The sequence below is a fragment of the Corvus brachyrhynchos genome, unplaced genomic scaffold (genome assembly GCF_000691975.1).
Source record: "Corvus brachyrhynchos isolate BGI_N302 unplaced genomic scaffold, ASM69197v1 scaffold46, whole genome shotgun sequence".
NCBI classification, from domain to species: Eukaryota; Metazoa; Chordata; class Aves; order Passeriformes; family Corvidae; genus Corvus; species Corvus brachyrhynchos.
In genome coordinates, this window is record NW_008238838.1 from 6,861,413 (window position 1) to 6,872,928 (window position 11,516).

Genomic DNA, 11,516 nt, shown 5'->3' on the forward strand with positions numbered 1-11,516 from the left:
CGGTGGGGAAGGGTCCCTCCTTGCTGCCTTTGAGGCAGCTGAGAGCCCTGCTGGGGCAGGTATAGGGCACACACCGAGCCAGCCAGGACTCTAAAATCACGGGACTGTAAGAAATTACTAATCTAGCATGGGACTGGATGAAGCTGGAAGAGCCCTCTGATGCTTGGGGAGCTGGAGTCTGGGGCACTTTTTTCTGATGTTGGTGATTTGCAAGCCCGTCTTGGAGCTGCTTACTGAGCATCATGATCTGTGCTCAGGGCATTCTGAGCAGGACTGTTTGGCAGGCTTTCAGGATGTGGATTTTGCAACACTGAAAGTTCTGTGGGAAGGCTTAACTCTTCTCTCTTTTTCCTGTCCTTAGGCGTGACAGGGAATCAGCCAAATCAACTGCACTTGAACTCTGTGGGGCCTGGATCCTCTCAGAGCCCCATGGGAATGAATCTGCCTGGTCAGCAGCCCCTTTCCCACGAACCGCCCCCCACCTCCATGATGTCCTCCCCAAACCCTCTGGGGTCCAACATTCCTATGCATCCAAGTGGGCCAGGGGCGGGGGAGCCCCCCCAGAACCCCATGATGCTGCCCCCAGGTCCCCAGGACTCGTTGAACCAGCAGTGTGGCCCTGTGCACAACAGTTCACAGATGATTCCTTCTAACCAGCTCGTGTTCCCGCGCATGCAGCAGCCCCACAATGCCATGCCATCTCCTGCCGGAGGCATGCCCATGGCCCCCAGTGCAGGAGGTGGCCCTGGGATGCAGCAGCATTACCCGCCAGGGATGCCCTTGCCGCCTGAGGACCTTCCCTCCCAGCAGCCTGGCCAGATGCCCCCACAGCAGCACATGATGGGCAAGAACATCCCTCCTCGGATTGGTGACCCCTACCCGCCCGTGCTTCCTGGGGTGGCGTCGGTGCTGAACGACCCCGAGCTCAGCGAGGTCATCCGCCCCACGCCCACGGGGATCCCGGAGTTTGACCTGTCCAGGATCATCCCGTCAGAGAAGCCAAGCAGCACCTTGCAGTATTTCCCCAAGAGCGACAGCCAGGCACCCAAATCTCAGCCTTCCAACCTCCACCTCATGAACCTACAGAACATGATGGCTGAGCAGCCCCCCGTGCGTCCAGGTATGAATGCTCCCAGCCTCCCCGGGCAGCAGGGCGTGCAGAGGGGACTGAGCATGCCCATGTGCCATCCTGGACAAGTGCCCATGCTGGGCAGGACAGGCATACCACCCCAGCAAGGCATGATGGGCAACAGCATGCACCAGGGCATGATGTCTCCGCAGCAGAGCCTGATGGCCCAGCAGAATTTCATGCTGATGCAGGCCAAGCAGAGAAGCATGTCTGTGTCGGGGGAGATGTATGCCCAGACAGGACATATGATGTCACCTCAGGGCTCTCTCATGGGGCCCCCGCCTCAGCAGAACCTCATGGTCACGCACCAGATGAGGCAGAGGAGTGTCTCCCTGGACAGCCAGATGAGTTACATCCCCGGACCTGGGAACATGGCGAACTTGCCTTTCTAACCCTGACTGGTGCTCAGGGCTGGGGAGGGGACGGGGCTGCCCCTACAAACATTTTTAAACCTTTCTGTGGGGGAGGGTTGGGGGCCAGTGCCGGTGGAGGACACCACGTGGGATGCTTTACATATCGGATTCGCCTCTACACAGCAAACCAGATGTGCAGTAAACTTGATGTGAATTGGGTTTCTTTTTCCTTTCTTTTTTGGGGAAGGGGAGGGTGGAGAGGCTGGGAGTGGGGCTGTTACTTAGAACCCTGTGTGGTGACCAGGGACATCCAGACCTTGTGACAGTTTGTAAAGTTTTCACTTATGGTTTTCCTCCGTCAAGTGTTTTTCTTGCCCTTTTTCCCCCCCTCTATTTTTTTTTTTTTCCTTCCTTTTTAAGCAACCAAAATGTGCAAGAGGGTTTTTGGAACTAGCTGTAAATAGGTCGCTGGGAAAGGCAAAACTTGTGCTGGTTTTTAATTGTTCTGTATTTCTGTGTTTTAATAGAAGCCTCAAAACATGATTTAAAAAACAGAAAGAAAAAAAAAAAACATGCTAAAGGCAACAGTGTACAAGGATTGAAGACTCTCCTTGGGGGAGGCAGGAGGATCCCCAGGGTGCACAGGGTGTTGAGAGATCCCATTGTAGAGTGACTCTGTGTCAGACCTATGTTGTTCGCGCATCTGAATGGTTTTGCATGTGTGGGAGAGGGGGTGGTGCAGTGTCATGCAGATCTCAGGTCCCGTGGATACATGGCTCCTATGCCGAGTGCACAAACATAACCACTGACCAAGGGCCATTAGGGGGGCCAGAGCTGTAGCCCCAGTGAAATGCTGCTGGAGCGGCGCTCATTTGGCAGGGCAGAGGCCACAGCTTTACAGGACACAGCTGTTGCTGCTCTCTGGGGAAGCTGCTGTGTCTGGGCTGGGAAGGATGCTGGCCCTTCAGCTGCAGAAGCATCAAGAATCTGGGCTTCGCAGATGATAACATGCTGGACCTGAAGATCTCGACCAGCCCTGTCACCTCTATTCCCTTCTGTTCCCTTCGTGCTTGTCCCCTGTAGGCAAGGTGTTGGGGTGTGTAGGGACAGATGGGCTTTGAGGTGAGTGAGGTGATGCATTCCAGTGCTTCCAGGAGAGGCTAGCTGGGAGCCCTGATCTTCTGCAGCCTTCCTACACCAGTCTATTACCCATCCATTACCCTTTGCCACTGCGTCGCACTCGCCCGCCATTGAATGCTCTCCCAGGTCTTCCTTGTGCTTGTCAATCCTTCATCTCCAGAGTTTTGCAGGCAGTCTTCACTCCATCATAACCTGAGCTACTGGCAGCAGCCCTGCCCTATGGCACAGGAGAGGTCCAGCTGTTGAAGACGGCCTGTCCCTGAGCGCAGTACTCCATCTCAGCATTCAGTGTTGGCAGCATGGCCATCCTGTGCTTCACACAGAAGAGGCTGAAGTTGAGTTGCAATCTCTCATTCCTAGGCTGGCAGAAGCATGCCATTTGGACAACTCTGGCCTTTCTGGATGTGCTCCACCCTCTCCATCCTGTACTCCATAAGGTCTTCCTGCATGCAGCCCTGATGGTCTTTCCCATGTTTTTTCACAGAGGGGAATGTGGCATGATGCACATGCATTTCTGCACACATCACAGTATCTCTGGACCTCTGTGGGGACTGCATTCCAGCATCCAGTGGTGAACCTGGGGCACACAGTTGCTGGAGGAACACAACTTGGAGGATTATCTCTGCAGAGCCAGGCTTAACACACTACCTCTCTTATAACCAAGCTCACCTTTCCCAACTTCCTATTGCAGGGAGGAGAGGGCTTTGGAAAGGGAGATGGCCAAGTAGTGAGTGAACAGCAACACTTTTTAATCATGTTGCAAGCTGTTTGGAAAGGCTGGTGGGTGCTGAAATGTCAGCCTGACAGCTGTCTTGATCCAGTCTGTGAGAAGATGGAGCCATAAAGTCCAGTTAGGAATACATTGAAGCTTTGGGGGCATTTTGTAGTGAACAGTGCTGGGTGAGAAGCATGGGTTTGGATCTGAGGAAGGATCTTGCTCCAGTCTCCTGCTTTGTGGGGGTTTGTTGTATACAATGTGAGCAAGTAACATTTTTTGAAGTGGTAAAACAGGAACGAGAAGTGCTCCTTCCTGCCTTGGCAGTTGGAGCAGAAGAATAATCTTCAGCCCAGGCGTTGGACCTGACATGTTAGCTGGTTGGATTCTTGATCCTTTCAGTGTGTTTCATGTGGGAGGATGTGGCTCAAACAGATGTAGCTCTTTCTAAGCTTGACTTGCCTGAAAGGCTGTAGCTTCTCTTGGCTGCACTTCAGGGTGTTGGCTGCTGGTAGTTTCTCGTAAACATCCAAATACCAATTACAGTCCAAAACCTTGCTCATCATCCACCAGCAAGTCTCTGCTAATTTGAAGCCATAACATTTTCTACATGGAAGTTTTTTTTGTTTGTCCATAGATAGCTGTTGGTTTAGCCTGGCTGAGATCTCCATGTGTTTGTACTTCCCCTGTTGTCCCTTTTGCCCAGCCTGACACAGAATTTGCCTGGGGCTTGCAGTCCTCACTCTGTCAGCAGTGCATTGTCCCTGCATCAGCAGGAGCCTGCAGGCTGTGGCACATGCCATGCAGCGTTCAGGAGCCTGGTGCTGAGCGCTCACAGGGACGTGGCAGTGTGATGCTATTTCTGCCTGGTGACAGGAGGAAGACCTGTCCTTCAGTGACGAATAAGAAGCTAAGCCTTTTGACCCAGCAGCCCTGGATACAAAAGGGAAATCCTGATGCTAGGTCACAGCTGAGGATTCTGGAGCAGCAGTCGCTGCTCTTCTGCAAAATCCCACTGCCCTGGAGCCAGCCCTACCCCTACCACTGTGATGGCTGAACAATGGGGAGAAGAAATGCTGCCTGACACCCCTGTGCCCTGGGCGCTGCTCCCAACCATGTCTGTGAACAGCAGTGTGGCAGGAGTTCATTTGGAGGCTCAGTGACAGCCAGTCCTTGTTAGGCTCAGGCAAGGTTTGCCATCAGCTGGTTGCCCGCTGCTGTGACCGTGTGTCTAGTCTTGTGTCTTGTAGTTTATTGCTCGGCTCCTCACCTTGAGTTTTGTGTACTGACTCCACCTAATCACAGTAGAAGGTTTGCCCATCTTTTAGCCATGACTTTGCCACGTTTTTCCAGCTCCAAAAAAGCAAATGCTGGGAAACTGCGTCTTTCAGTATGTCAAATAATCACACACACCTGGAATTAGCTTTCACATTGAGGTAAAGGTGACTGACCTGTTCTCTGTCATCCCATGGAGAAACTTCCCCAGTCATTTTGTACCATTATATAAATATATATATAAAAATATAAATATATAAATACAAAATGTGAAGACATCTTATTGGTTTTTATTTGAAACAATTTTTAGGCTTGTTTTTGGGTATCTGTGCTGCCTGTAATGTATTGACCTGTTTTATAGGTGCCTTTTTATTAAAAAGACAAATTTCGAGACCTGACCCTGTGCCTGTCTTTGATTTTCCACAGGACTGCAGCGGAGACAGAGAGTGCAAGACGTGCTGGGAGGGTTGTGTGGGCATTGGGGGAGCCCCTTCTCTACAGCACTCCCAGGCACGCGTTCATTCATGCGTTCCCTTACTCACACTCACCTGTGCATGCTCCACTGCCTGCCACGGCCCTGTGATTGCTCTGTGTGTGTAGCAGGATGCTCTGCTGAAACACCCCAGCTCTGTCTCTTGGGAGACTTGGTTGCCCTGCAGGAAATGCAGAGCAGTGTGCTGTTGTGAGGGTCGTTGTGTTCCCATCTTTGGGGTTGCCTTCATCAGAGACCAGGGCTTCCTCTGGTTTGTCTGCTGGAGCCTTGTTTGCAGAGCCCAGTCCAGGACTGGGGATGCAGAGGGTGTGCTGTGGGCGGTGGTGGCATTGCCCTCCCACACACCATCTCCCTACTCTCTGCAGGAGCCACCTTGGAGCTCCCCTTGGCTCAGTCGCCCTTCCCAGTGCCTGGGTGGGCAGAGTACATCTGCCTCACTTGGTAGGGGTGGGATAGTGGCTGAGCAGAGCTCCATAGGAGAGGCTGAAGGTCTGCCCGAGGGCTGCAGGGGGGCTTTGGCAGTGTGAGCATTTAGCGGGGAAGCCCACTCTGGGACTAGGTGTTGTGACAGCCATGACACGTCTCCTTGAGGAGACAGCACGGGTTTCGCTGAGTGGAAAGCAGAGCTTCCTCTGCGGTGAAGGAAAGTTCCTCTTGCTTTCTTCTTGTCGCCATTCAGCAGGCTGGCTGCAGGCAGCTGTGGTAGCAACAATGGCAGCAGCCTGGGGAAGGTCTGCCATCTCTGAGCCAAGCCATTCCCAGGCTCCAAATGTAGGTGCAAGGGCAGCTTTCCAGTCAGGTTAGCAGCTGCTGTAAAACTGGAGCAGGAGGTGCTGCAGTTAGTGGAAGAGGCTCTGTAAAGCAGAGAGGCAATGTAGGTCTGGAGTGACTCTGAACACAGCAGAGCCTTCTGTGGCACTGGTGAAAGGGAACCTGAGCAAGGTGCTCCTTTGAGCAGAGCTTGTCAGAAAGATGCCATCTGCCCACTTAGTGCTCCCTAATGCATCTGCCTTGAAGAAAGTGACGCTGTTGCAGACAAATGCTTACAAGCACTATACACGAGAAGATGGTGTTTTATTCAACTGTTTATTATAGCTTACCTCAAACCTTCCTAAAGGTTTGCACACACCAGTGCTAAAAGCTATAGTAACCATAGATGTTTAATCTGTTCACTCTCATTTGCGTGCAGATTTTTTTACTTTGTGATCACTGTAAGAATTTTACACTTTGACTGTTATTTTTTTCAGTAACATTTTCATGTAGAAATACAATTATCACCATAACCTGCTGGGGAGGTGTTTACAATGCATCTGCAATGGGTTTGCTCACTGGTACAACAATGGAGAACACGAGTGCAGGCTTGAGAGACTTGCCCTTCTCTGCTGCATGTATGTGCTTGAACAACCACAATCACCATTACTTGAAAATTTCGTCTTTGAAGATGCGTTGCTGCAGGAAACAGTGGACTGCCTTATACTAGGTGAGTTTTCTCCTGAAGTCACAATGTGAGATCAAGATATTGAGATCTCTGCCTGCGTCAGGCTGAGGTAATGTGACCCCTTCCATAATGGCTGGTCTTTTTAGCAGGGCCCTTGAGTACTGTGAAGTTCACTTGGGACCGAGCTCTCTGCTAGTGGGATGAACTTCAGAAGTGAGATTAGCACAAAATTCCTGCTGCTGCAAGAGAACTAACATTGTTTCAACATTGCTTAAAATGTGAGGTGAAGGGTAGAGCAGATTTTAAAGTGTGCTCGTGATGAGGGTCGTGCTCATGTGACATTGGTAGGTATGTTCAGGCCACAGCATTCCTTAGGAACAAATGTCGTGGAGCAGTGTTGTGGGCCCGCTGCCATGTGAAACTGTGACAAGACCTCCTAGGCAGCAGCTGGGGCTTCCCCACACACCAGTTTGCAGGGTAAGAATTAGTGATGGGGAAAGCTGCTGCTCTTATTTTGAACCAAATTATCATCAAGCTGCCCTTATCTGAGCAGTTTCTGCATACTTGCAGTTCAGGGCAAGATCACCACCCAGGTTTGTCCTCCGTACACCTGGATGCACTTAATCTCTGAAAGCCCTGTAGATGCAGGTGGAGGAAAACTATCAGAAAGCATAGTGCAAAGCAAAATGCCACATATCCTCTAGAGCCTTGCTAAAAACAAAGAGAAATTATGCAAATGAGCGCTTTCCCTTAGTCTGGGGCAGTGGGTCTCCTTGCTCTCAGAACCCACAAACAGCCATACAACTAGCTGCCAAAAAACCCCACGTTTTGTACCTTCAGCCTTACAAAGCTGTGTGGTTTCTCTCCCCTGCGTGCAGTCACAAGACAGAAGCCATCTCTTCAGACAGTGTTCTTCCTTAAAGGAAAACTTTTGCACAGCCAGGCATTCAGTTCAGCAGCCACTCACAGGAGATCATAACAGCAGTAAAACAGATCAAACGAGTGTGGAAGGATGCAACTGGTGTCAGGAAAGGAGTCTGTGACAGTCAAATCTTGAAGTCTGTGGGAGGAACTCCTGGCATGAGCTGTGTTGGGAAGATGAATGTGTTATGGCTGGCTGGGGGGACGTCACGCAGCAGGAGGACAATGTTGCGGTCAGAGAGTGTCCAGCACTGTGTGTCCATGCTATCAGATTGAGCTCTGCAGACCCCCTCTGCAGTCCTACCTGCATCTCTCCAGTTGCTATGGCCACTGAGTCCCATGGCTTCCTTTGGGCATGTCTATACCAACCTGAACTAGTGAAATGGAGACCTGCTTACTGACATGACTCATTTACTTGGATGCCCTTTTTTCCTTGCCCCTGGCACCCCAGTCCCGTGCCTGGCTTTGTGCACAAGATGCCTGCAGTCAGTTTTTCGAGGAAGAGGTGGGAATGTCAGGTTCAACCCACTCGAGTTCATTCAGCCCCACAAGAGTGACCATCGACATCCAGCATTCACCAACAGCTGCCAGGTGGATCTCTACAAGTATGAGAACCAGGAAGAGCCTAGAAAGGTATCCGATGGGATTTGGGTGTTTGGTGGCTATTGGACCTGTTTCCTGAGGAGTGAAGAAAGTTGTGGGGATGCTTGTGAAACTTGTAACTGAGACCGCAGCAAGGGTGCCACTGGGAAGGAAAGCCCCAGGCCAGTTCTGCCCTGCAGGCAGCCTTTCCCAGCTAGAAGGTGGAGATGGAGGTGGTGTTGTCAGACTCTATCCCGCTAGCCTTCCTTGTCACCTCCAGGATCTCCTGCAGGGTCTCCTGGCTTATGCAGCCAAGCTCCTGCAGGATCCGGAAGAAGTCGTTACGGAACTTGACCCCAATAAAGGCGTAGAGGATGGGGTTGAGGCAGCAGTGTGTGAAGCCGATGGCCTCTGTCACCATGATAGCTGTGTCCAGCTGGTCTTCCAGGAGGCAGTTCTTGGTGAAGGCTTCTAGCTTGGTAAGTGTGTTCAGGAAGATGACAATGTGGTATGGGCTCCAGCAGAGGAGGAAGATGCCTGTGACCAGGATGGCCACACGGACGGCTTTTTGCCTCTGCAGGCGCTGGGACTGACACAGTGCCCGGATGATGGCCATGTAGCAGTAACACATGACCAGCAGAGGCACAAAGAAGCCCACGGTGTGGTAGAGGAAGCGGGTTGCCAGCCATGCATTGTTTCCATCAATCCCAACCTCTGGAAAGTAGCAAATGCTGCGGTTGCTGTCGTCTGTCCACACTTCCATGAAGATGAGATCAGGTAAAGTCAGAAGCAATGAGCAGAGCCAGACAGCCGTGCAGGTGAGGTGGATGGAGCGAGCTCTGCGTTTGCGGTAGGTGTGGATTGCATAGACGATGGCCAGGTAACGATCCACCGCAATACACCCCAACAGCATGCTACTGCAGTAGAAATTGATCTTGTGGACAGCACTGAGTATCTTGCAGAGGAACTTCCCGAATACCCACCCAGCCAAGCTCTCCACCACGCTGAATGGAAAGGTGAGCAACAGTGCCAGGTTGGCCAGTGTGAGGTGGAAAAGGAAGTTTTCTGTGGTGGTGCGAGACCGCTTGAACCTCTCTAAAATGACCAGGACCAGGGCATTGCCCACAGTCCCCAGCACAAACATCAGCAGATAGATGAGGGGCATGAAGACCTTTCTGAAGGGGTCTCCCTGGTTGCCAACCACAGATGAGGCTGGGTTGAAGCAGAAGTAGCCCTCCAAAGAAGGGGTGGTGTTCTCAGCTTCGTAGTAACCACTCAGCTCCACCTGGCTCTGGGGAACAGAGAGAGTCTTGTTAATGGAGGGGAGTTTCTGAACACAAGAACCCGGTCCCTCAGCTGCACCTGGCAGACCTAAACGGAGCACCCCCATGTCCTGCAGCCCACCTGCCTCAGGAGGAGATGCTGTCTGCAATGTGATGACCTTGGAGGCCCCTCCACTGCCAGGAGGTGCAGCAGCAGGTAGAGAGGGTTTTCTCCATGTGTGACAGCGAGGACTGCTCAGTCTGTAATCTTTAACTGGAGTATTTGGGGATGTTTTTGTGTCCAGTCAGATGATCAGTTTCATCTTCTGGTTCTTGCCAAGTTGCCTGCTGGTGCATTTTGCTTTCTCACATAGAATGGAACCCTCCTCTACCAGCTTTCCTGATTTTTTCCACCCATTTCTGACACGGACCACTCCTGTCCTGCCTGCTGCCTGCTGTCAGGTATAAAGATGGTAGGATTCACCGCACAGCACATCAGTACCTCAAATTTTGTGCAGTGAACCTGTCCCCTTCTTCTCCTCCTCAGAGGCCTGAGAGCTGCCTACGACAGAGCAAGGTGAGGTGGTGACAGCAGCAGTTGTCCTTTGAGATCGCTTTCCACACACTCAGAGGAAGGTGTGGGGCAGGTGTTCAACACAATGGGAGGAAAGCCTCTGAGGCACTATGGTGTCATAGCTACAGGAATAGGTGATGGAGAGAGAGATCTGTTCTGCTGATAAACCCTTCAGTCCTGAATTAATTGCAGTCAGAGCAGGAAAGGGAAGGGAAAACACCACTTGGACCCCAGGCTGATACCCAGTAAGGGAAGAGCAATAGAGCTGCTGCAGATGTGATTCGCCCTTGGCTTGCTGTATCTTCTTGACCAGCCTGTGTTTGGGCTGAGGCTGTGGGTAAATCTCGAGTGCTGGGAAGCTGGAATTCTGCTCAGGATGAGCTCCCTGGATGGTAGTCACGCTCCAGCTGGCCTTGCACAAACAGAGAGTGGTGGAGGAGGCTTGTGGCAAACTGAAAATTAGTAACAACTGGGAAGAGCTCAGCAGCAGCCACCCTGAGGTCCCCCACCCACACCCTCTCTGGAGACCTGTGCTGAGACTTCAGTGTTGACCACAGCGGAAGTCTCTGCTCATGCTTTCATACCTTTCACTGCCAGCTGCAGCCGTTTGCACCTGCTGCGCCTTCCCTCATCAGCCAAAGTTCCTATCTAAAAATACCAGCCCTGCTTTACACAGTTTTAGACCTGATTTGGGGGGTTTTTGCTCACCCAATGGGCTACTAAGCAAAATTACTGTTACCAGCCTGGAGTCTCGTGTTGTGCCTGGCTAGGGAAGGGTGATTTATGTTTCTTTTCTCTCGGGCAGCTTTCTCTGGGTAAGGCACTGGGTGCCTCTGCACGTGACGTGGTGGCAGCAGGACTCATCCAAACTGCTCTGCAGATGAAACCATCTGCATGGTTCCAAGAGGAGCCTGGGCATGCTGATGGGGCAGAAGCCTATGGAGCATTACCAAACATGTAGAGCAGACAGCTGGCACAGGCAGTCCCCAAGAAGTGGACAGTAGGAGGGCGAATGAGTCCTTGGGAAAAGTGGGAAATAACCCTGCCCAGCTCTTGCTAATGTAACTGTGGGGCTGCAAGCCTTTGGTGAAAAGCATTTTGTATTACCAAAGAACTTTTATTTTTCTGGTTTAGGGTATGATTTTGGAGACCAGAGATTGCTGCTAAAGACAAAAGCCTTAAGAAATCCCTCCCAATTATTTCTCTCCCCAGCTTGAAAGTACTTCCTGCCTATGCTGTACCTAGACCTTTCATCAGGAGTTACCAACACACATAGAAATCTGTGATGTGTTGACCAGGGCCAGATCCTTGAAGCTCTCTGAGAAAAACAAAACCAACCTAAAAAGCTTTGCAATTTGGTGCAGAGACCAAACCAGGCTGCTCAGGCTGTGCAGGTGACTGTGCTGAAAACCCCAAACAGATTGTATGTTGGAATGGGAAATTTCACTGGGAAGAGGTTGGACGATTCCAGCTTTGAAGGGAAAAATGAAATGATAGAAAATGGCTGGGTTTGCTGGCTGGAGTGTCAGTCCTCCCTAGGAGCCATGCCAGCGCCATCGTTGGCAGTGGATGGGCAGCTTGGGCAGTGCTCAGTGGCTTTGGCTGCTGACCCGGTTCCAGCATCGCCCTGGGTT

General features: G+C 51.5%; 2 protein-coding genes across 3 annotated transcripts in view; one reads left to right on the forward strand and one right to left on the reverse strand.

Annotated features, from left to right (window-relative positions):
* Positions 1-5,010, forward strand: part of BCL9L (B-cell CLL/lymphoma 9-like) — a 48,271-nt gene extending 43,261 nt beyond the window's left edge. For both annotated transcript variants that reach the window (XM_017738459.1, XM_008636952.2), the window contains exon 8: positions 362-5,010. In XM_017738459.1, the coding sequence (XP_017593948.1) occupies positions 362-1,521 (1,160 nt within the window). In that variant the 3' untranslated portion in view covers positions 1,522-5,010. The remainder of the gene's footprint in view (positions 1-361) is intronic.
* A 1,150-nt stretch (positions 5,011-6,160) lies between these two features.
* CXCR5 (C-X-C motif chemokine receptor 5) overlaps positions 6,161-11,516 on the reverse strand; it is a 10,263-nt gene continuing 4,907 nt past the window's right edge. The window contains exon 2 of the mRNA XM_008636953.2: positions 6,161-9,337. Within this exon, the coding sequence (XP_008635175.1) occupies positions 8,261-9,337 (1,077 nt within the window). The 3' untranslated portion in view covers positions 6,161-8,260. The remainder of the gene's footprint in view (positions 9,338-11,516) is intronic.